This window comes from Urtica dioica, chromosome 3 (genome assembly GCF_054948205.1).
Source record: "Urtica dioica subsp. dioica isolate 48M chromosome 3, U.dioica_male_clone48M_v1_H2, whole genome shotgun sequence".
Lineage (NCBI taxonomy): Eukaryota > Viridiplantae > Streptophyta > Magnoliopsida > Rosales > Urticaceae > Urtica > Urtica dioica.
In genome coordinates, this window is record NC_142758.1 from 43,347,456 (window position 1) to 43,371,347 (window position 23,892).

At 33.8% G+C, this 23,892-nt stretch overlaps 1 protein-coding gene across 1 annotated transcript; it reads right to left on the bottom strand.

Moving 5' to 3' along the window:
• Nucleotides 1–209: 209 nt before the first annotated feature.
• On the bottom strand, nucleotides 210–5,326 carry LOC149402966 (anaphase-promoting complex/cyclosome 2). The gene is made up of 16 exons (XM_089609733.1): nucleotides 5,012–5,326; nucleotides 4,638–4,727; nucleotides 4,316–4,547; nucleotides 3,909–4,177; nucleotides 3,692–3,763; nucleotides 3,351–3,595; nucleotides 2,402–2,815; nucleotides 2,111–2,312; nucleotides 1,887–2,001; nucleotides 1,711–1,793; nucleotides 1,480–1,599; nucleotides 1,297–1,385; nucleotides 1,130–1,211; nucleotides 854–1,039; nucleotides 699–767; nucleotides 210–619 (listed from the first exon to the last, which is right to left on the bottom strand). The coding sequence occupies exons 1-16, from the start codon at nucleotides 5,240–5,242 to the stop codon at nucleotides 497–499; spliced, it is 2,622 nt and encodes an 873-aa protein (XP_089465859.1). The 5' UTR covers nucleotides 5,243–5,326; the 3' UTR covers nucleotides 210–496.
• Between the last annotated feature and the right edge of the window lie 18,566 nt (nucleotides 5,327–23,892).

Consider the following 23,892-nt stretch of genomic DNA (forward strand, 5'->3'; position numbering starts at 1 on the left):
TAATATTATTTGAAAATGGTAAAAAAATTATTAATTGGTCTCTAATTCAAAAATAATCCGAGTACTAATTCAGAAATTACATTAAGAATATGAAATGATCAATAGGTTTATGGAGTTGTTATCCTCTCGTTGATAAGGAAACGGTTCAATTTAAAAGGTTTTAGCGGCTTTAAAGAGGTGAAAATTCATGCTATTAAAAAGGAATGAAATTCTTGCAGATTTTTAACTTTTAAAAAATTGCAAAATCTACAGCTCTTTTATACAAACATAAATATATTAAATATATATAAAATAAAATAAAATAAAAAGAGGGAACAATGGCAGCCTAGTTTAGTACTAATCAAAACAGATTTACACGTTAAATAAAAATTACGAAGAAGCTTACGAAAATACATTTGCGGCATCGTTGACATCACACCGCCTTCATTTCGGAATGACAATCTCGTCTAGCTGCAATATCCTTCAGCCAAGACTTACTGATTTTTTTTTTTTCTTTTTACTTCTTTAGAGAGTACATTCCATCTCTTACTTCTAGCTTCTCTTCTGAAGCTAGTCCAGAAAGGAAACTTTGCAACTGTTGGAGAGTTTTGTCGTAAGAAGGATCCGCTATACAAAACATCTGCAACAATATTAAATATATTTTAATTGATTTTGAGTTTTCAAATCATGTAGCTCTATGAAACCTTTTTCTTACTAACCTTGAGGGTATTATGAATTCGATCCAATGCCATACTACCGAAATTCGTGAGCATTCCCATGATGAATTTCTGCAGAAAAAAAAAAGGAAAATTTTGTTGACGGTGATCCTTTAGAAGCAAATACCATGAGCATAAATTCTAGGTCATACTCGTACCTCATACACAGTCATTTCTTTGCGAAGTTGATCTTCAACTGAAGCCACCGATGTATCTCCCTCCTCGTCAACTACTAGATCATCACAGTTCACGCTATTTACATTCTTACCCGTTTCGACCATGCTTTCCAATAGAGTAAAGACAGGGTCATTTGAGTCTTTTCCGAGTGATTCCGCAAGAACTCCCTTCAATACAGAAACAAGTATGTAATGCGCGTCAGAATCTCAAAATTATCACAATCAACATGGTTATGAGACACCTTAAATGGACGATACCTTGCTAATCCAAAAATTTATCCTGCGAATAAGCGCATCCACTTGAATCCCGATTGCAGCAGCGAGATTCTTGGAGGTCCAACTAAAATAAGACGGTACATATAATGTGATGTTGAAGCGGGTGTCATGTATGGTGAAGAGAGAAATTAGTCAAAAAATTTACGTACCTAGCCTGGTCTTGAAATTTCATAATAATCGCTGCATGAACAGGAGCCACAGTAAACTGCATTTCTCGGTCTTCGAATTGCAATTCCAACTGAACAAGAGAGAATCACAGCCTTAACACCGATAGGTAAGAAAATTTTAGAATGCCTAAGAATCTCTGTAGAAACTATACTAAAGACCCTAACCTTGACTGCACCGAGATTTTTCTTCCACTGTAGCTTACGAGGAGTCTTGATTTCATTGAATCTCTTTGCATAATCAGATAGCAGCCGGTCGACATGTTGAGGAATGATGAGGGACTCATCCTGATTTTTTTTTTTTTTTTTTTTTAGGTTTGAAGCATTTAGTACTCAGGTGTGTGGTGAATGATAAATAATACAAATGTACCAATGAAAATACAGCTGACAATCAGTAACCTGGATTGGAGGCCAGAAATTTGAAGATATAATTGAGGCATCAAGGACGTCCATCGGTAACTTAGAGCGCTCCGAATCAGAACCTAGACATAAAAATCACAGAAAAATAAGAGTAAATATCAGTCCCACACCGAATTGGTGATTTATATGATATATGTACAAAATGAAGTTGCAACCAGATCGAGCCAGCTGGTTTATGGTGGCTTTAATGTTGGAATTCGTTCTCTTGGAACTTATTAGATCATTTAGCATGATTTCACATTTCTGCATGCTACTCTCGCCGAAATGTATCTGCAAGAAAGAAAGCAGAGATGAAGATACAATGAGAACTGGCAAAGTTTCATCTCATAGATAACCAAGGAAGAAGATAAAAGACTGAACCAGATAAAGCCCTTATTACCTTAAGGAGTTCAAGAGTTCGCAACTCCGCGTCTATGTCGTAATCTGACTTATTCAGAAGCTTTTCAGCCAGCATCACACGATATTCATTGACCAGTTGATCTTTTGAGCCGATGATGCCAACAATCATCCCAAGTATGTCGACCTTTCTCCTGTTTCTGCTACCCTTTAACGGATCAGCTTCTACAGGATCAGGCTCCCACCTGAAGGGAAAGAAAAAAAAAGGGGGAAAGAGTTAATATTATATTTACAATGGCTATCTGCTACAATTCCCAAGCCATGTTGAGTATACCGCAAGGCATTTATCCATGCTTGTTTTTCGTCGGTGTTAAATTCGTCATCAAGACCGGGGTTTTCCTGACTTTCGTCTCTGTTTAACTCTTCAAGAAGGCTGTCCCCGGTATTTCCAGAAATATTTGAATTCCCGCCAGTTCCATCGGTGAGCATTGTAACAATGCATTTTATGGTGTCTTTTCTTCCTCTAAGATAATCCCTTATCGGCTCTCCTACAGCTTCTAGGAAAACGCCTGCTGGGTCTATTGTCCGAAGCGCTTTGATAGTCGAAACATATTGATGTAGTATGTCATTAGTTGAGGCGCCGGCTGTTAGCAATCGATACCGTAAAGCAGAGATAAATGATTCAACAAGCTTAGAATGTTGACCAGTGTACTCAAGACATTGTTTTAAATCTTCAATCGCGGGTAAGCTGCAAATTAAAGAAACAAATAATGCCATTTATTCATCAAAAAATTAGATAACTAGCCAATTAAAACGTTTCGAACTTCTATATAGCCAACATTTCGTAAATCTTACGTAAATAGCCACAAAGATGACATGGCATTCCTAGTTTGCCCTTTCATTGAAATAAAGGGTGGGGTATTTACGCAAATTTACATGTGTAAATACATGGACGTGGCTCTATACCTAAGATTTATGAAACGATGACTATATAGCAATGTGAAACTGTAAATATGGTTATATACCTAATGGACCCTTTATTTATAACATGACAACTTTCCATAAATTATCCACCAACATAGAATGTTCGTTACGAGACTTATTTTAGCAAATACATATGAGCACCAGTAATCTGATGGTACAAATATTATGTTACACTTAATGTTTCATTTTGGAATATGTTCATTTGTAAGAGACATATATCATCATGCAAATGAAGCATGAAACAGTTTAAAACAAATCAACTCCAATATATCGAAAGTTGAATAGTAAAGCAAGATTACCTGTCTGGGTAATCCACAATTATTTCAAATAACTTGGCTATTCTCAAGTCTTGCAGAGTTTCATAAGCAAAATATTCTAGCCGCAATTGCCACCTCACAAGTCCTTCAGATGGTGTATCAGACCCAAGAAAAAATGAAGAAGGGTGTGAAGCCAAAGGAGACTTGAGACCTGATGAAACATCGTCATAACTAATGGAGTCACCAAGGTAAGCAAGAAGCGCATGCAAGAACTGAAGTGGAACGGCCTACACAACCCACAATGTAAATTAGGCATCTGTTTAAGCACCAAATATTTCTCGAATATATTGAAAACAAAATCACGTGTGGCACAAAGAAGCAACCTGTATCCAGCCTTTAATGGACTCCAAAACCGAACTTCTGTAATCATCACCAGCAAGGTCGTGTACTTTAGTCTGCCATGTATATAGAAAATATAAGTGGCCAAAAGTTAAATATGTCTTTCAGAGAAAGAAAGCTTGTAATTCCATAGACTTGCATCAAGAAAAGCTGGCCGTGTACTTGGAACGAAAAAGAGCGGAAAGGAAAACGTAATTCCACCTTCAGAAGCAAAAAGATGGCTGAAGCATAGGCATCGTCAGTCATGGATGTGAATCCAAGATTCCTTAGGTCACGAACGACCTTTCCTATGTTCCTGACCAACTTGTTGTTTTCCGAGAGCCTGTGATGGGTGGCAGAGGTTTCACCAATTTCCATTTGACCCATGTCATCTTTATCTGGCATTTCAGTATCATCATCATCCTCATATTCTCCCGCCATGATAGTACTTAGCTCCTCTAACTTTTCCTTGAAATACCAGTGGAGCATCTCTAACCACATTGAAAAACAAATTTTCTTATCAAGCCAACCATGACAATACCTTTAATAAAAAGTAAGAAATAAAGATCAAAAAATTAATGTGGAACACCCATGTTGAAAAAAATTAACAAAAATCATTGAAAACACACCAGGAAAATGACGAGGAAGAGTAGCCATAAGAACCGAAGTCACAAGCAACTGATATTTGGAAAATAGATAGAGCTTTTCCGAGTCTGAGCTATTTCTTCCATCCGAAACGTTGTCCTTAAATGACTGTAGAGCATGGACCAACATTAACAGGCACTTTTCTTGGTATTGCTTCTCGGTCGAGATCTCTTCCAAAGCCTTACAAAGCACGGCCTGAATTTCATCTTCTCCAATCTGGCTTCGAAATTCAAACCAATAAAGAACTGAAAAAAAAATATTAACAAAACGAGTTTCGAGCTATGAACGAGTTCTAGTCTAACTTACACTGGAGTTTCTCATTTCGAGCTCTGACTTGTTGCCATAACCATCGAAATGCCTCCAGAATTTAGATGCCGCGTTTCTTTGAAAAGTTTCCTGTCAGCGAAGAAAATGCGATTTGTCTAAACCCTCAAAATCGCAGACAAACAATCTCCAACAGAAATGGGAAAATCAATGTCGACGTATTGATGATTCCCTAACCATTATGTAATAAACAGCAGACTAAAAGAAGCTTAAATGTACGCGAAATATCAAATCATAATAGCAAGAAATAGCTTAATTTTTCTCCATAAGAGCTGCTCTTAGGTCACAGTAACAGTACGAAGTCACCAATTTTTCTCAGGAAACAAACAGTAAGGACGAAGGTTCAATGGAATCACCTCGAGAGCACGAATGAAGTGGTCACGGACGAGAGACTCGAGGCCGTACTTGCAGAGCCCATGGATATGAGCGACGAACTCGGAGCCGACGGAGAGATCGCCGGCGCCGCCGAGAAGCGATTCGGAGGCGGCGCAGAAACCTTCGTAGCTCTCGGAGATCTCGATGATGGAGTCTCCGGCGAGATGATCTAGGATACCGAGGCCGAAGGGGCGGGAAATTGGAGCCTCCATTCTCGCCGTTTGAAGCTGCGTCTCTGGGACCGAGTCACCCAACAAAAGAATCGTCTTCTACGACGACAAGTCGTTTTATTTTGTATTTGGGATTTGGACATGAATATCACCATTTTAGAGGATTTTTTTATTACTGAAGTTAACTTCCTTTTTTATAATCTACTAGTGGTTTTGCCATGGCATGGCCTATTTCTATTTGATAGATTGTTGTATTTATGTATACTATATATATACTACTGATATGGAATAGATTTTACATTTTTTGTTTATAGTCTTTGTTTTTGTATAATTATCGTTTACAACATCACCAAAATTTAAAATTAAAGTTGAATGAATGTTAGGACTAAGTTCTTTTGCTAACACAGCATCACACTGTGTGTGTATATTTTGATTGTGCATATCAAGATCATGTTAGAATAAAGTGAAGATTATGAATAATAAGGAGTATTTATTATTTTATGAGCGGTTGGCTTTTGACAAAGATTTGAGTGAAGTCCACTCAACGAAATTGGATAATTCTAGCGTATTATTATTCCTTGCAGAAAGAGGTATACTATCGGTTATAAGTTTGCCAAAATCGGAGCTATAATCAATAAGAAATTGATGCTCAAAATGTGTTTAAAGAAACATATTAATTGTGTAAATGCATTAATTGTGTATAAGAAGTGAAATACAAGAGTCTCACTTGGAGTGGGAATGGACAAATGAGTAAGTTTTGTATCAAAGGGTTTGGGTTCCCAAAGGTAACCCAATTTTGTAGAGGGGCAAAGGCTTAGGGAAACTCAAATCCATTGCATGCGCGCGTGCCGGGTATGGGCTTGGACTTATTTGTGGTAACTGATAATGGCTTAGAGTTTTGTAACTATTTATTTGATGAGTATTGCAGCAGCAAAGGGATCTTGAGGCACAGAACTGTATGATTCACACCCCAACAGAATGGGGTTCCAGAATGCATGCCCCGCACAATCCTGGAAAAGGTAAGGTGTCTCTTATTCACCTCTAGTCTGTCCAAGCCCTTTTGGGGTGAGGCTCTAGCTACTGCCTGTTACCTCATAAACCTAAGCCCCTCTAGTGTTATCAGTTTCAAGAGCCCCTTAGAGGTTTGGTCAGGTAGAACCCTAAACCTTAGTCATCTCAGAGTGTTTGGATGTGTTGCTTATGCTCATACCAGGGAAGGTAAGTTAGACCCTAGATCCAGCAAGTGTGTGTTTCTAGGATACCCTAGTGGAACCAAAGGATATAGGTTGTGGGTGTTGAGAATATTGCCCACTTGAAGATAATGATTACTAAATTCGATAATAAGATTACTTTATTAGCATTATATGATTAGTGGGTTGAGTTCTAAACAATTAGAATCAATAACAACTATCTTCCATAGCCTCCGTATCTAACTGAGTCACGTGCTGGGCACCTGAGTTCGGGCGGTGTGCTAAAACATGGTCGATGACTGATATACGTCTGGAAAGCTATATCTAAAGTCATATATGTGGAACACATAGGTGAAGGTTGATCACTATGTGGGAGCATTCTACACTTGTGGTAAGTGTACGACCTGGACAGGTCTTAGTGTAGATGTGTCGTTTAAGGACCGTTACGACACACTAACCGAGATCACTATGATGGTCACAGTGAGACTTGATCTAAATCCTGAAGTGACCATGGACACTGGGTTATGTTACTGGGCTCTTTGACTCGTTCGCTAAAAGGCTATTCATGCTAATCACAGCTTATGTCTTGAGAGTTTTCTCAGAGCATGATTTGAGTGGGAAGTGATTTACAGATACGGAATCCAACCTTCCTGAAAGAAGGTTAATGTTCACTCACCTAAGGGTTGATTCCATAACCGATAGATTGCTAGCACTTTCGAAGTAAGTAACGTTCGAAAGAATCTTTCGCTGGGGAAGCAACAATGCTTAGGGCTGATATGTATCAAGAGAAGTATAACGGATAAATTGACTTCTCTCGATAGGGGTTGAACCTGGAGGATCTTGATCACGAACTGACTATATCAATGGACACTCGTCACGATGAGTAAATATAATTCTAGTATAAAGGAGAGTTCAGTCTTGGCTTACAAGGTGGAGTATTTGACCAAGATTAGACGAATCGATGGACAAAAGAGAAAGGACTATTTCGTCTTTTTCATCGGATTTGTTAAGCTCCTATTACTAGGTCCATAGTCCCCGATTCGGCTCTGATAAAGGCGGATAAGAACTTTCGTATAATAATGTTTATCATTATTAATCTCACTTGCTGTAATTGTGATTGACAGCATTAATTCTGGAAAACGGGTATTCGCATAATTAAATAAATATTTATGGTAGAATTGTTTATTTATTGTTTGATCAAGTAAATAAATAATTATTAATTATTTGTTTATTGTTGGACCAAGTAAATAAATAATTAATTGGGTTTTAAGCAATTGGGCCTTGTACACATGGAAAATTCGAATTAGGATTTTTGGCACTAGGGTTTGCGCAAATCTCCTTGGCCGTGTGCCATCAAGTTCGAAATTTCAATATTGGTATTTACCAATATTTTCTTTTTAGTTGTTTAAATAAAGGAGAGAGAAAAATATAAGATATTGTCCTATATTTTCTCCTTATTTAAAGGAAAGTATTTAGGAGAATATTTAGGAGAATAATATATTCTCCTTTATTATCTCACTAAATAAATTATTCTCTATTTAAATAAAAGAATAATATCTCATAGATATTGATCTGATGGATGAGAGAAAAAGTAGGATTCACTTGTTGAGATCCAAGGGCTTAGATTAAATCCTCTAGTGTGAACACAATAAAAGGAAATAAAATATTCTGGAAGATTCCATGAATATCTCCTTTTACTACTATAAATAGGGGTTCGTGAGAAGGCAAAAATAAGCAATTATTTTAAGAAATTTGAGAGAAATTTCGTGCATCACTAGCCTCCCTTGGCCGTGCATCTGCCTCTCCCTCCCCTCGGAAATTCGTTTCCATTCTTAGTAAAATAAGAGAGAGATCTCGAAACACCTAGTTTCGTGATCTAGTGAGATAAAGATTGTGCCCACTCATCTTTCTTATTCGTCTCGGAGATTACGTTTCGGAAGACTAAGGTGTCATCCTCGAGTCCTTCATCAAGACGACGCAAGGAGTACGCGATTGGATTGGAGCGTTCTGTAGCTGAACCGAAAATCAATGTAAGTACTCGTTTACTCTTATATCGGTTGCTTGACTTATATGCTCTCGTGAATTAATTAATTAAACATAACTAGATCTTGTTTATTATAACCATAATTTAATTAGCTTATGATCAGCGTAATTAATTATTTTTCCGCATTAATATGGTTATATGGTGGAATCATCTCAAACGAGTCGCATCGGAGCGATCGTTCGTGTCCGATGCGCGCTCGATTCACCGACAAGTGGTATCAGAGCGATTGTTCGTGTCTGATACCCACTCGATTCACCAACGGTGGGAATTAGGAGCTAGAGGCATTAAGATCATTGTGAGTAGGGATGTGATCTTTGATGAAAGTGTGTTCCCTTGTAGATCTTCTTAAAATCCCTAACATCCTTCTCTCATACAACCTAGTGGCTCTAATGGTACTAACTTTGAGGTGGAGTTTACCCCTGAACCCCTAGAACCTGATCCTGACCCTACACCTGAACATGCCGAACCTATAGGGATTCAAGATGGTGAGGATGAACATGTTCAGGTGGACCAACTATAAATGACTGACCAGGAACAGTTAGGAAACTACCAGCTAGCTAGAGACCGGGATAGAAGAGAGATTAGACCCCCTACTAGGTACTATTTTGCTGATTTGGTGTTCACAGCTTTAGTATCTGCCCAGGAGGTCCAAGTGGTGGAACCGGGAAGTTATATAGAGGCCGTGAGATCCAAAGATAAGTCTAGATGGGTAGAGGCTATGAAGGAAGAAATGCAATCCCTTAGAGTTAACCACACTTGGAAATTAGTCCCAAAACCCAAAGACAGGAAGATCATTGAGTGTAGATGGTTGTTTAAGTTGAAAGAAGGTCTTACCCCTTTAGAACCCCCGAGGTACAAGGCTAGGTTGGTTGCTAAGGGCTTCACTCAACGAGAGGGAGTTGATTTCAATGAAATATTCTCACCAGTTGTGAAATATAAGACCATCAGAATCATGTTATCCATTGCTGCCCACTATGATCTTGAGGTGGAGCAAATGGATGTTAAACGGCTTTCTTACATGGTGACCTTGATGAGACACTTTACATGGCCCAACCTGAGGGATTCATTGATCAAAATCACTCAGACTGGGTCTGCCATCTCCATAAATCTTTGTATGGGTTGAAACAATCCCCTAGTCAACACAATTTTAGAGATTGAGAACTTCTCTCTCTAGAATAAATGGCCGCCCATATATATATATATATATATATATATATATATATATATATATATATATATATCTCTCTCTCTCTCTCTCTCTCTCTCTCTCTCTCTCTCTCTCTCTCTTTTCTAATCCCTTTTGTTTTTGGCAACTAGGTCCTCATTAGACCTAGCGTTTTGTTTTAGCTCTTTGGCTCATAGACTAGTTCTTGAGTCATAGTGTTTAAAAGTGCACACACACTGAATCCAACCTAAACTCTAAAGACTCTAGTGGTAAAAACTTTCGTGGTTGCAAGATTTGACGGTTTTGTTCTTAGCATTGGTTTTCACAGAAGTAATTATGATGCATGTTTTTATTACTCTTGTGATGATTGTCCTATTTACTTACTCTTATATGTTGATGATATGTTGTTAGTTAGCAGGTCCAATTCAAAAATAAAAGAGCTCAAAGCTAAACTTAGTTTAGAGTTTGACATGAAAGACTTGGGTAATGTTAAGAAGATTCTGGGAATGGTTGTTGATAGATGCATGAACAAGATGGAGCTTAAAATACAACAATCCGCTTATTTGAAGAAGCTGATAGACAAGTTTGGCCACAGGAACCATAAGCCAGTTCAGGTTCCTTTGGCTGGACATTTCTGGTTGGGCAAGCATCAGTGTCCTACCACCCTGTCAGAAATATCCAAGATGGAGAATGTACCCTACTCCAATGTGACCGGGTCGGTGATGTACTCAATTATTAGCACTCGACCAAATTTGGCTTATGTTATATCCTTGTTGAGCAGATACATGTCTAACCCTGGTCACGAGCATTGGAAAGCACTTCAGTGGGTTCTGAGTTATATTAACTGTACTACTAATGTTGGTTTAGTTTACAAACATAGGTATGACTCACTTGATCAGGTTGAATATGTAGATTCTGATTTTGCAGGTGACGGGGATGTAAGGAAGTCAACAACAGGGTATTACTTCACTTTAGGAGGTAATTGCATTAGCCGGAAATCCCAGCTTCAACCCCTGGTGGCACAATCAACTACAGAGGCGGAGTATGTGGCATTGGCGGACGCGGTAAAGGAAGCCATTTGGCTTCAAGGGATGTTGAAAGAGGCAAAGCTGCTGGAGGGAAAGGCTACAGTCTTCTCGGACAGTCAAAGCGCCATCCATCTGAGCAAAAATCCGGTGTATCACGAAAAGACGAAGCATGTTGATGTCCGGTATCACTTCGTGAGAGATAGAATTGCTGAAGGCGTGCTTGACGTGAAGAAAGTGCGTACTTAAGACAATCCGGTAGACATGGGAACAAAAGTGATCACGAACTTGTTGTTCATTGAGTGAGCAGAAGGTGAGTGAGCAGTATCAGTGAGGTAACATATGCGGCCGATTTCGAGGTGGTATCAGACTTCAAGGTGGAGAATGTAGAGATATGAAGCCCGAATACATCTTCAGCCCCGCCCATTATCAAGTGATGTCGTTTGATTCTTATAACGCGAGAAACGACCATAACTTGTAGTAGCCTTAAATGTGTTGCTCGCAGTGTCGTTTTACGTGGATGAATCTGAGTCATTAGATACTTGATAATCGATTGGTCAAGATTCATGAGGAGATTGATGCGAGAAGACTTGAAGGGTTAAAATGACTGAATCGTCGCGTGAATTAGTTTTTAGTCTGGTTCTTCATCTTCTTTAAGGGTATTCGTTTTTGAGAGATTCGGAGAGAGAAATTGTTGTTCCAGATTGTAGTCTGTAAGTTGTTGAGTGGTTTGGTTGAGAACTTCTCTGTTCTTGACTGCTGAGATAATATGGTTGTGTTTTCCCTCTTGTTCTGGTTTGTATCTCTGTAACGAAACCGTGAAAGTCTGAGTAGTAACCCCGATTTCGGTAAGCGAGTTACTCACTGGAGCTCAACGTGCATGTAGCAGTGTTTCACTGTGAAGCACAGTAAATATCTTGTGTCCTTTTCTTTATCGCTCAAATTCTCGATCCCAAAGTGTGTTTGGCCGTTTTTCTTGTGTGTGTGTTCGATCGCAAATCTCAACACCCCGCAATGACGACATAAAGAGGGATCTTTAAGCTTATAAACTATTGTATGAATATTTTCTTAAATCAATTGTTTTTTTTTTCGCGAGCTCACGGTTCGCCTCACGCGGAAACTGGTATGCAATGACATAAAATAGAAGTGTCAATCAGTTAAAAAATCTGGAAGAATCTAATGGAAAAATGTGACTAAAACAAGTGACTTGTATAAGAATGCAAAGAAAAAGTTATAGCATAGAAGAACGTAAAGATTGTAAAGTAAAAGTTTAACGCTAACGAAGAGGCATGAGAATTCGTAGATGAAGATGGTATGTCTTTCACACAGTAAATATCTATAATTTGAAGAGAAACCCGAGAAAATCATTTGGCATAGTCAACATGTATACGATTTGAAGTAAACCAAAATCAATTTAAATAAGCATGAAACTATAAATTTACAAGTAGAAAAGCATGAGCTTGTATAGAAAAAATCAACGGAAAAAATCACTATTTTTATTATTATTTTCGAGAAGGCAAAGACACTTATTTGTTTTAGTTTATACTTAAGATTAACGATAAAAACGTTTATCATGTGAACTTCAAAGAGAATACAATTAGAGTACAAAAACAATTAATCTGACACTTACGAGGATGATGGGACATAAATATAATGTGAAGTTGTATAGGATCCATATGTTGATAATTTATAGATATGAAGATGGTATGTCAATACTACGATGGACATCTATACGACCTGGAATAAAGTAACAGAAGTTCAAGTAAGGTAAGAAAAGTAAACAATTCATATAGTAAAGTTCTGGTAAAAAAACAATTGATGTAGTAAAGAAAGAAATAACTCATATGCAGTAATCATTGAAATAATGCCAGAATTATGATCCACAATAAAATAGTAACACATTCAAAGACAACATGAAACCACTTGTATAGTAAGTATTTGACATTTTTCTTTGAGCAATTTGTATTCAACATATGACGTCTTTTTTATAGAGCGCACACTAAGCATCATGCTTTCTTTGGAGAGAAAGTCTAGTTTCATCGATATCACCAACTTTGTCATATTAAGTCTTTTGGTGTAGTAGTGTTGCACTCAAATAGATAAATAAAAGAGTGATTGATCTAGATATTATCGGCATTAGTAAGATCAAATGAGGTGTTTACCTCTTCCATTAAAGAGAGTAAATGAACTTTTTTAACAAACCAGATCTTGTGCATCAAAGAAAAATGACCTCTTCTATCAACTTAACCTTGATGAATATATGTACTGAAATGAAAAGAGAACCAAATTACATAACCAAAAACCAGCAAATTAGTTCAAAAAGTATATAGTAAATTAGCCTAACACTGTGTATCATAAACCAAAAGAAATTACTAAAATGAATTGTGCACAAAATTAAACCTGGTTTGGCGGTGATTTCAAATGCTAATATTGATCTTTAAGTCTCGTTACAAACAACAGTTGTTACGATTTCTTGCAAGCATATGGTAGACATTTGATCAAACATCTGGCAGGCAGATAGTATTTGACTTGAAATAGTTAAATTCAATTGAATGACTGCCCTAAAAAAATCAGAAAAACAGTTGGTCAACTATCAGCACCCAATTTCAATAACCAGTACGATGAATAACAGGAAATTCTTGCCGACGATGGTGAAATTGAGCAGAAGAAAACTGAATTTATTGCTGATTATTTTTAATATTGAAAAAGAGACACATAAACGAAGACAGATGGTGAGAGACTGAGAAGAAGGGAAAAAAATGCCAAAAACACAAACTAAAAACGGGAAAACAATTTGGAATGAAATGCCACGTAACCTAAACAATACGTCAACACGTGTCGGTAGCTCACACTACTTCAATGCTCTTTTATAGTAAGGTAGGAATTACTGAAATTTGTCACAAGATTTCATAACAAATTTACCACTAAAAATGAGATTTTGTAACATGTTTACGATATTTAGTATTGCAAATCTGATAATAAATATGAAAAAAATAATTAGTCATTAAGAATAAAAGCATCCAACGATAACAATGCAGCCCATATACTTAGTGGAAATAGTTTATAATAACCGTAACTTTTTTTTAATATTAGTCTCTAAACCTTTTAATTTTCATAAATAACTGTTTTCAATACCAGTTAACCAAATTTCACTAATAGTTAACCATATTTCAATCGTTGTAAACCAGATTTCAATAATTGATTATCAAATTTCAATAATTTTTTAGTAAATTTATGAAATATGAGGGTATTGTTGTCCGAAAAAAGGAAAATGGTTACCGATGAAATATTTTGAAAAAAACGAGTGAAATATGAAAAGTGACGCATGCTTTAGATTAGTTGTTAAATTTTCTCATATATTATCATATTTAAATTATGTTCAAGAAAGTTATCTCGTTTACCCTTTTTCAAATTTTCACAAATGCTTCATTAAATTTTTTTTATTTAACAAATATGTATTTGTAATTTTGTTCATTATTATTTATTTTTTGTCGTTTACATTTTTCATTGTTTATAATTTGATTTAAATTTACATTAAAACTGTATGAAAAAAAAAACATTACATATTCTTCATGTTACTCTTCAAAATAATATACAAGTATAATTCTTACTTATTTATTCTAGTGATCTAGATGTCACTAAATATTCAAAACCAAATCAAACATATTGATATAGTGATTATGTTGTCGTTAAATGTCATTTAGTGACAATGTTGTCAGATTTGAGTTTCGTTTGAAGATTTGATAACATTATAGTTACCAAATCACTGCATTTAGTGACAATGTTGTCAGATTTGAGTTTCGTTTGAAGATTTGATAACATTATAGTTACCAAATCACTAGATTTAGCGACAATGTTGTCACCAAATGCAGTGATTTTTAGGATGTGCAAAGAGTACCTTTCAAATTTTTTGACAATGTTGCTCACAATTCCACTGAGATTTTTTATATGCAGTGATGAAATGAATTTTCACATACATCAAGCATAGTGGTACATGGGTTAGACATAACTTTTAAAAGGGGATGAATAATTTGCAGTCTTACTACCCCAATGACAGTGAAGTATATGTATTTGATACAGACATTGTAGCGGAACTGCAGCTCTCACCTTCTACTCATGAAATCCAGGTTACATACGAGACAAAAGGAACAGTAAAACTAGTATTTATTGTGTCCAACATAAGTTTGAAATGCTACTTGCATTTTCGGAAGAAGAAACCAGACACAATTTTTTAACCTGGTTCTCGAGTTCGAGCCATTAGGTGTCGACTATGCGCATTTTGCTTCAACTCCAAACATTTGGATATTATTTGGGTGCTAAAACTAAACTTGGATGAATACTAGACATTTTTTTTTTTCACTTATCTCCGTGGCTACTGAGATCCCCAATAGCGACCTCGATCCAAGAAAGAGTCCTCCCCCGACCGGGTAACCGAGGTAGTACCATGAGTCTTCAAAGGATAGGAGACGGGAATCTACTACCACACCAAATCATGGAACGAACTCTTCTACCTCTCCATCGTCGACTAGGGAATATGCCCTTGATGTAATGGAGTTACTAAAAGTATTACAGTGTTATCACAAAATATGAAGTTACTAAAAGTCTTATCACAAATTATGAAATTAGTGATAACGTCGTCACTAATTCAGTACTTATCTTCAAATTTAGTAACAACTAATTTAATAATAATGTTGTCACTAAATCTTCAAGAGTTTGGATATTTTGTGACTATATTGTCACCAAGTCTATTTTTGGGTATAGAGAATTATTGAAAATGTTGTAAGTAAATCTTCAAAATTTTGAATATTTGGTGATTAAATCAATCAAACTTTTAAACATTTATTGAAAAATACTTACAAAATTATAAACGTTTAAAACTTAAAAATCTACAAAAACATCATGATTTAACCAAATCGGTAAAATCCACTAACATGCAATGAACAGTCCACAAAAATCACACAAACATTTTAGAATTTAACTAACATTCTAAAATCTTAAGCGTTTCAAACGTAAAATAAAAACACACAATGAAGAAAAATAATGTATTTAATGAAAGAGGAAAACAAAGAGACTGTGTAAGAAATGAATAAGACAAAAACTTTATAAGGCTAAAAATGAGTGGAAAAATAAAAAGAGGAAAATAATAGGAAAGGTTAATGTAAATTTTCTCCCCACAATTTTAAATTTTGACTCTTAGATGTGGAAGATTTTCATTTTTATAGGTAAAAAGAAATTTTACGCCACACACTCTTATTTTTAGTGAAATTCCTAAACTATGACATCCTCAATATTTTTGGACCAAAATTCAATATATCAAAATGAATCCAAAAGTATGATTTTCTTATATTTGTTGGTACAAAACTATCATAAATGAAATATTCTTTTATTTTTATTTCGTGTGTCTACTTTATTTACACGGGCATCAATAATCTATCTGATTTATTGACATTGTCGACATTACGAATTTTATTTATTTATTTATTTTTTGGAAAATTTGGAGAAAAAAATTTGTTTGGAAAATTTGAAAAATCTAAAAATCCACAATCAATCTCGATTCGAGCCTCTTCTCTATTTACCAGTGAAGATTTAGGTTTATTGGTCGTGATTTTAACTTAGAGTTTGTGTTTGGATTTGGGTTTTCGTGTTTCTTTGTCATTTTTTGTGGAGAAGAACAAAAAATGTAGTAGAAGAAGAAGAAGAAGAAGAGAGAGAGAGAGAGAGAGAGAGAGAGAGAGAGAGAGAGAGAGAGAGAGAGAGATAGAGATATATATATATATATATATATATATATATATATGTCCATATCAACATGTTTCATGATTCCACTCCCTCCAAAGTCTCGTATATACCTAATATTTTGAAAAATCAATAACAAAAATTGGTTTGAAGAATATGAAAATTCGTTTGAAGATTTATTGACATTTTGTCTTTTTATTGAGATGAATGTCAATAAATCTTCAAATGATTCTGGGAAATTCTTTGAAGATTTATTGACTTCGATGTCAATAAATTTTATGGACGTCAATACATCTCAAAGAATTTGGTCTGTTGAAGATTTATTGACATGTATAAAATGATTGACAACGATGTCAATAAATCTTCAAAGAATTTTCCAGAGTCATTTGACGATTTATTGAAATTGATGTCAATAAATCTTCAAACGAATTTTCAAATTTTTCAAACCAATTTTTTTTCTTTCAGATTTCAAATTTTCCTAGTTTTTTTTTTCATTCCACTTACCAAATGAAAAATGATCTCTAACTTTGCTTTTGTGACCATTAAGTAAATAACAAAATCAAACACAAAGAAAGATATTTCATTAAGGGTATTTTGTACTAACACATATATGAAAGTCTTACTTTTGGATTAATTTTGACTTATTGGATTTTGGTCCTAAAGTATTGAGGAGGTCATAGTTTATGAATAATATCTTAACTAAATAATAAAAATAAATACAAAAGATTATAAAAAGATATTTCACTAAGGGTATTTTTGTACCAACACATATAAGGCAGCCATAATTTTGTATTAATTTTGAATTATTGGATTTTAGTCTTGAGGACGTCTAGGAATAATTTCATTTCTAATTATTGGGACTAATTTATATTATTCCTATTCTATGACTTGTACCAAGATTTTGGACCAAAATCTACTAAACCCAAATAAATCCTAAACTATGACTACCTATTTTCACTAAATACAAAAATACCCTTACTTTTAATAATATTTGATTTTATTTCTTATTTAATTATTTGACTTTCTTTTCGTTTTGGGTTCAGCTCTCTTCCACTCTCTCTTTTCGTTTTTCAATTCGTCATCTTTGTTTGGGTTCATCTTTGTTTTTTCAATTTGTCTTTTTAGTTTAGGGTTAGAGATTTCCATGAAAAAAATTTGATCCTATTCAAAGTATTTAAGTCGTTGAATATCTGTGGTTTTTGAAGTTAAAAAAAAAAAAGAAAAAACGATTCTCCGTATTCTGGAAAATTTTGAAAAGAGTCTGAAAATTTCTGGGTTTTCATTGAAGATTTATTGACATTGATGTCAATAAATATGCATTTTTATTGACATTAATGTAAATAAATCTTCAACGAAAACCCAGAAACTTTTCAAAATTATCCAGAATAAAATCTTCAACGAAAACCCAGAAACGTTGAAGATTTATTGACATTAATGTCAATAAATATGCATTTTTATTGACATTAATGTCAATAAATCTTCAATGTTTCTGGGTTTTCGTTGAAGATTTATCTTCAACGATTCTGGAAAATTCCTTTGAAGATTTATTGACATTGATGTCAATAAATATGCATTTTTATTGACATCAACGTCAATAAATCTTCAACGAAAACCTAGAAATTTTCAGAAACTTTTCAAAATTATCTAGAATCCCGAGAATAATATTTTCTTTGTTTTTTAACTTTAAAAACCACAGAAATTCTACGCGGAATCCATGGCGGGCTGTTCCGGCGGACACTTCGAGGTCGCCGCCGCCGGGATGGCCATGGGCTGCTCTCCGGCGGCCATGACTGTCGTTCGCAGGAGCTTCAACGTCGGAGATTCCCAGGGCTGCTCTCCGGGTTTTTGTAATGATGTTTGTTTTCATAATATAAACTAAATAATTGTTTTTGTTTTATTAATTAACTAATAAAAATAAACTAAATATGAAGGATAAATATGTAATTACTTATTTTATTAAGTCATAGTTTAGGATTTATTTGGGTTTAGTAGATTTTGGTCCAAAATCATGGTACAAGTCATAGAATAGGAATAATCCCTTTGCAGTAAACCCGCAATTGGGCCTAGATTTGACTCTCAGGCCCAGTTGAATTTCGAGTCGTCAGGATGTAAGAAAAAGCTCAGGTCCAATTACAAACATGGCATTTAGGTTAATCAGTGGGTGACCACGTAGTGGTACTACATTTTTTTTTCCCTCTCTCTTTTTCTGAGTAAATCGTAGTAGCTGAACATCATCCCACGAGAATCTTCGAATATTTACTTTAGTTTAAATTCTATACCTAACATATTAAATGCTATCTAATTATATAGGCACACATTCATCCCTTAATACGATATGACGTTCCCGTTGAAATCATAACGGATATACAAAACCATAATAAATACGTTAAAAGTTATATGCAATAGTTACCGAATTAATAGTTGAAACTTGAAACACTTACTCACCTTTTCCCCTTCATTATCATGAATCAAAAGTACCGTACAGAACTACTCACTCAGTTTTGCCTGTCGCTATATTACAAAAACGCTTTGTCTTATTAGGCCTTTTTTTTTTCCTGTTTATTCTTTGTGATTTGAGAAAATTTATGAGCAAATGGACGTTGTAGAAAAAAAAAGTTTTATATTACGACACGACTGATTTCGCGTCTATACAATACGACTGACGCTAACATACCTTGAAACTTATTATGCTAATAATTAGTTGTTAATAACAAAGATGGATTTAGTTAAGTTTTTACATTTTTTTAGTTTTACTTTTTTTTTTTTCCTTTTTTTTTTTTATCTTAAATATTGGTCTATAGTTGTGATAACTAGGTTAGTCTAGTGATTATTTCACACATACATCGACTGAGAGGTTTTGAGTTTAAGTCTCATGCGCTGTAAAAATGCATGTCCTTATTTATCTAAATCATGTAATTTTGGTCAATAATGTTACATCCACTTGCACTGCTAACATGATCACACATATATTGACTGAGAGGTCTTGAGTTTAAGTCTCATGCGCTGTAAAAATGCATGTCCTTTTAGGATTTATCTTAAATCATGTAATATTGATCAATAATGCTACATGCACTTGCACTGTTAATATATCATGTAATCATTGATCAATAATGTCACTTCTAAAATTAAAAAAAAAAATGATCTATATTTAAGTGGTTGGGTGACGCTTATAGTAAAGATCATAACCAGCAAGTTTTTCAAAAAAAAAAAAGGTAGAAGGAGATCATAACAATTAAGCAAAATTACTGAATTTAAGCCAGCAAAAATATGTATAAATTATTTCCGAAATAATTTTTCATTACATGTTTATGGTCGGTTTCATAAGATAAACTCAAAACCATGTTATAACAGTAGCGGTTTTTAAATTATATAAATCTAATACTGTGTTAGTACACTCATAATAATTTATATACCCAAAAAATTGAAATAATTAAGAAAAAAATGCAATCTCATAAAATACTAAACAATTGATAACGTGATCCTTAATTAAAAAAATCTACAATAAAAATTTACAAATTTGTCCATATTGGTTCCGTCTATATATATATATATATATATATATATATATATATATTAAATTGAAAAAGGGACCCGAAATGTAAAAGAGTCTTATTTTGGACATGTATTTCATTTAAGGTAAGAGTAAATAATCTAAACTCAAAGAGAATTGGAGAGCCAAGTTTTTATTAACAACATAGATGTTGGGATTTTTTTTACTTACCTACAAATCAACCATGATCACGGAATCATAGCAATATTAAAGGAGTCAATAACGCAACTCTCGACATTCGTGTATATCTAATTATTCGGGTGAGTTAAAATGTGGGATCTCAGGGATAAGTAATTCAAGCAAGGGTCGTCGAGTTTCATGATACATTTGGCCTTACTTGATCATATTCCTTAAGCTTGATTATGTTGAGGCATCAAGCTTATCGACCTCGCCACAATTGTGACGTTTTCAAAGGCGCTAAAGTTGTCTAGTTGACATTGGAGAAAATATTAAAGCCTTTTTTTTCACTAATTTTGAGGCATTAGACCATTTCCTAAGTGATCTTGGGCCCTCTTTAAAACCTTGGGTTTAGCAAAATTGTGATCAATATTGACTCACCCAAAAACTATAAATTGGTAATAATATGAAGCATTAATTCCAAAGATACCTTTTCTTTAGACATTATAAATAATGTGTTCAAAATTTTGACATTATATATATATATATATATATATATATATATATATTGTGCGTGATTTATGTAAATAACTATATTTACAATGTATAATATGTGATCAAGTAAGGGTCAATGTTTTTTTTAAGGCAGCTTAGCTGCAGTAGGGATTGAACTCACAACCTCCACACAGGAGGTGGTGTGGAATTACCACTAGGCTATCCTAGGTACCACAGTAAAGGTCAATGTTTAAAGGAAACATTTGTTGATTAAGATTGTGTAGATTTTACATACATTAAATCATTTATATGTGCATAAGAAATATATAGTTTATGACAACGTTTGATTTCTCACATAAATCATAAATATTTACAGCATCGTGGACAAACATTTATTTTTAGATTAAAAAAGTGAAGTATATATATATATATATATATATATATATATATATATATATATATATATATACATAGCGACAAACCTTTAGCAGAATAATTAAAATTTATCATTTGATAGTGAACTAGCCACTTGAGAGTGAATTTCATATTCAACTTTGATAATGGTAAAGAGTTTAGGCATCTCAGGCTGTCTAACAACTATAAAAACCTTGACAAATCGTTAGTCGTTACAAATGCTTAAATTTTAAATGGGTAAATCTGAAAATGCGAGATTATCTCTTGGCAGAATAAAAAAAAAAATACTCATTTGATGACTCTATAAAATAATGAATTGATATAGTTATAGCAATTTTCAAACCAAGTTAGACTACATGAGGATAAACGCTATTAAATTAATAGATTCATAAACTTAATTTATCACTTAGATAGCTATTTAATTAGATAATAGCTGTCAAAAGAAAAAAAAAAAGTAAACCAATATATCTAATTATTAATTAATAACTCCGTATATTTAGTCTTTTTTTATAATAATGATAAACTAACATTACTCAGTAGACAATTTATGATTTCACAGAATTTAGCATCTGATGTGTGTTCAACTTGTACGGATTTTATGAAGTGATAAGAATAGTGACATGGGAAATGCAGGAAGAGAAGACTAGTTATGTCTTACAGTTGCTAAACTAAATAGTCGCATAAAATCTTTTTTCTTACTAAAATAACAAACATTTTGATTCTTCTGAAATTCTGACAAGGGAATCATAGCCTATTTAAACACAATCTAGGCATTCGGTCCATATAAGAACAAAAAAAAAATTGTCCCTCTATCAAAAATCCATATCAACTCTACGTACATTATATCGTTTTGATATATGAGTGGATTTTGGAATCTCGTGCAATATTATATTTTTGAAATTGTGCATTACAGTATTAATTGTGCACATATAAATATTTCATCTATACAAATTAAATAGGTAATATACAGTCATCAAAATTGGCTTACAATTTATATTAATTTAACCTGTCTATATAAAAAAAATGTCATTACTATACCGAAGAACGTGCAAATAGTAAAACTTGCACCTGTATGTTGGTATACATAATACGGATGATATAATATTTTTGTGTGTGTATTTATCGATGATATCAATCTTACTTCGCTGTCATTTTTAAACACTACGTACAACCGCGTTATCTTGTGTCATGAAATGCAAATTTCATTAATTAATAAGAAACAAGCTTTACGAATCTTATAGACAACTCACTTTGTTCCACGTAATTAATTAATTGTTAGAAGATTCAAACTCTCCTGTTTGACATTTATACGTGCCCATCTATTCACTTGTCCCAATAAAAAAAAAATAAAGGACGATCGATGCTTCGTTTTGTAGTGTATATTTGATTCTTAGAATAATTAAACTTGTCACTTTCTCGTTATTATTATTCTTATGATCGTCGGCGATTTCAAGCCGACATCAGATATACGTAACTTATTGAATACGTCGGTTCAAATTTTAATGCATGGATAACCTGATTAATTAATTTTGTTTGTGGACAATTCAACTATATATAAATATTGTTGTTCAGAACTATTATGCTGGGATAGCAACTCGCAATAAGCAAAGACACATTACCCCACAATTAATGAATCAATGTTCACCAGCAATAAGACAAGTTGGCAATTGATGTGCCACGAGACAGTAATAGTTAGAGACGTTTCTGAGCAGAAAAAAAAAAAAAAAAAATTAGAGACGTTAGAAGTAGTTAGGGCATTTTGGTGGTAGATGCAATGATAAGAGAATTAGATGAAAAATGAATGGAAACGGAAAGAAAAATAAAGTGACTTCATTGGTAATTGAATTATATAATAGGGGCTATATATCGTACTGGGTTTAGTGAAATGGGATAGAATTAAATTGATTTTTACAAAACTATTTAATTTAGTTTACGTCAAAGTAATATATATTGTTATACACTAATAATATATTATATATTATTTATAATCATTATATACATTATACGTCTTTTAATTAGTATTACTTTTATTATTAATGCTAAACATCATTATTACTAATTTAGGGTTCTGCTGGGTCCGGTCCAGTCTCAAACTGGTTAAAAATCGGACCAGACCAAATTAATTAGACCAACAAAAAATGAAATCAAACCGGACCAGTGAAATGAAAATCGGACTAGACCAAGCCGTTTTCACTGATCTGGTCTAGTCTGATTTGGTCTCAAACCAGCTTTCTCTGGTTTGGTCTGATTTTAAACTATTTTTTTACAATAATGGACCATTTTCGACTGTTTTGAACTATTTTATATGTTTTTTTTTATATCATAATATTCCAAGATGTTTTAGACCATGTATATAATAAATCTATAATATTATAAGAATCTAGAAAGATATTTTCAAGAAGAAGCACATAAAAACTTTCCCAATATAGTCTATAAAACTAGATCCATGGAATCGATTTTTTTTTTTCAATTTTTTTTAATTATATATATATATTATTTTTCATTTTTTATTGTTTTATTTTATTTTAATTTTTATTTTATTTATATTTACTGATCCGATCCGGTTATACCACAGTTTTAAAGTTTTAGACCGGAGCAAACCATTTATAAAGATAAACTAAACCAAATCAGTGAAATTGTAGATTATTTAAGACTAGACCGCTGATCTAAAAATCAGTGATCCGGTCCGATTTTTGGTTTTCTAGTTTTTATGCACACTCCTAGTTACTATTAAATGCACATTTATTCTTATATATGTGATATATTATTATTATTGTTTTTTTTTTTGCTGAAATGACAATACAAATAACCAAAGTGAGGGTTTTGGTCGAGACCCGAAACTCCAAAACCCAATTATGAGTGTGGGTGTTGTTTTAGTAATTTTTTTTTTATAAAACGTGGGCAGCACCACGGCAAATACATTAAAGCCCTCACGTATAGCGGAGGAATACCGTGG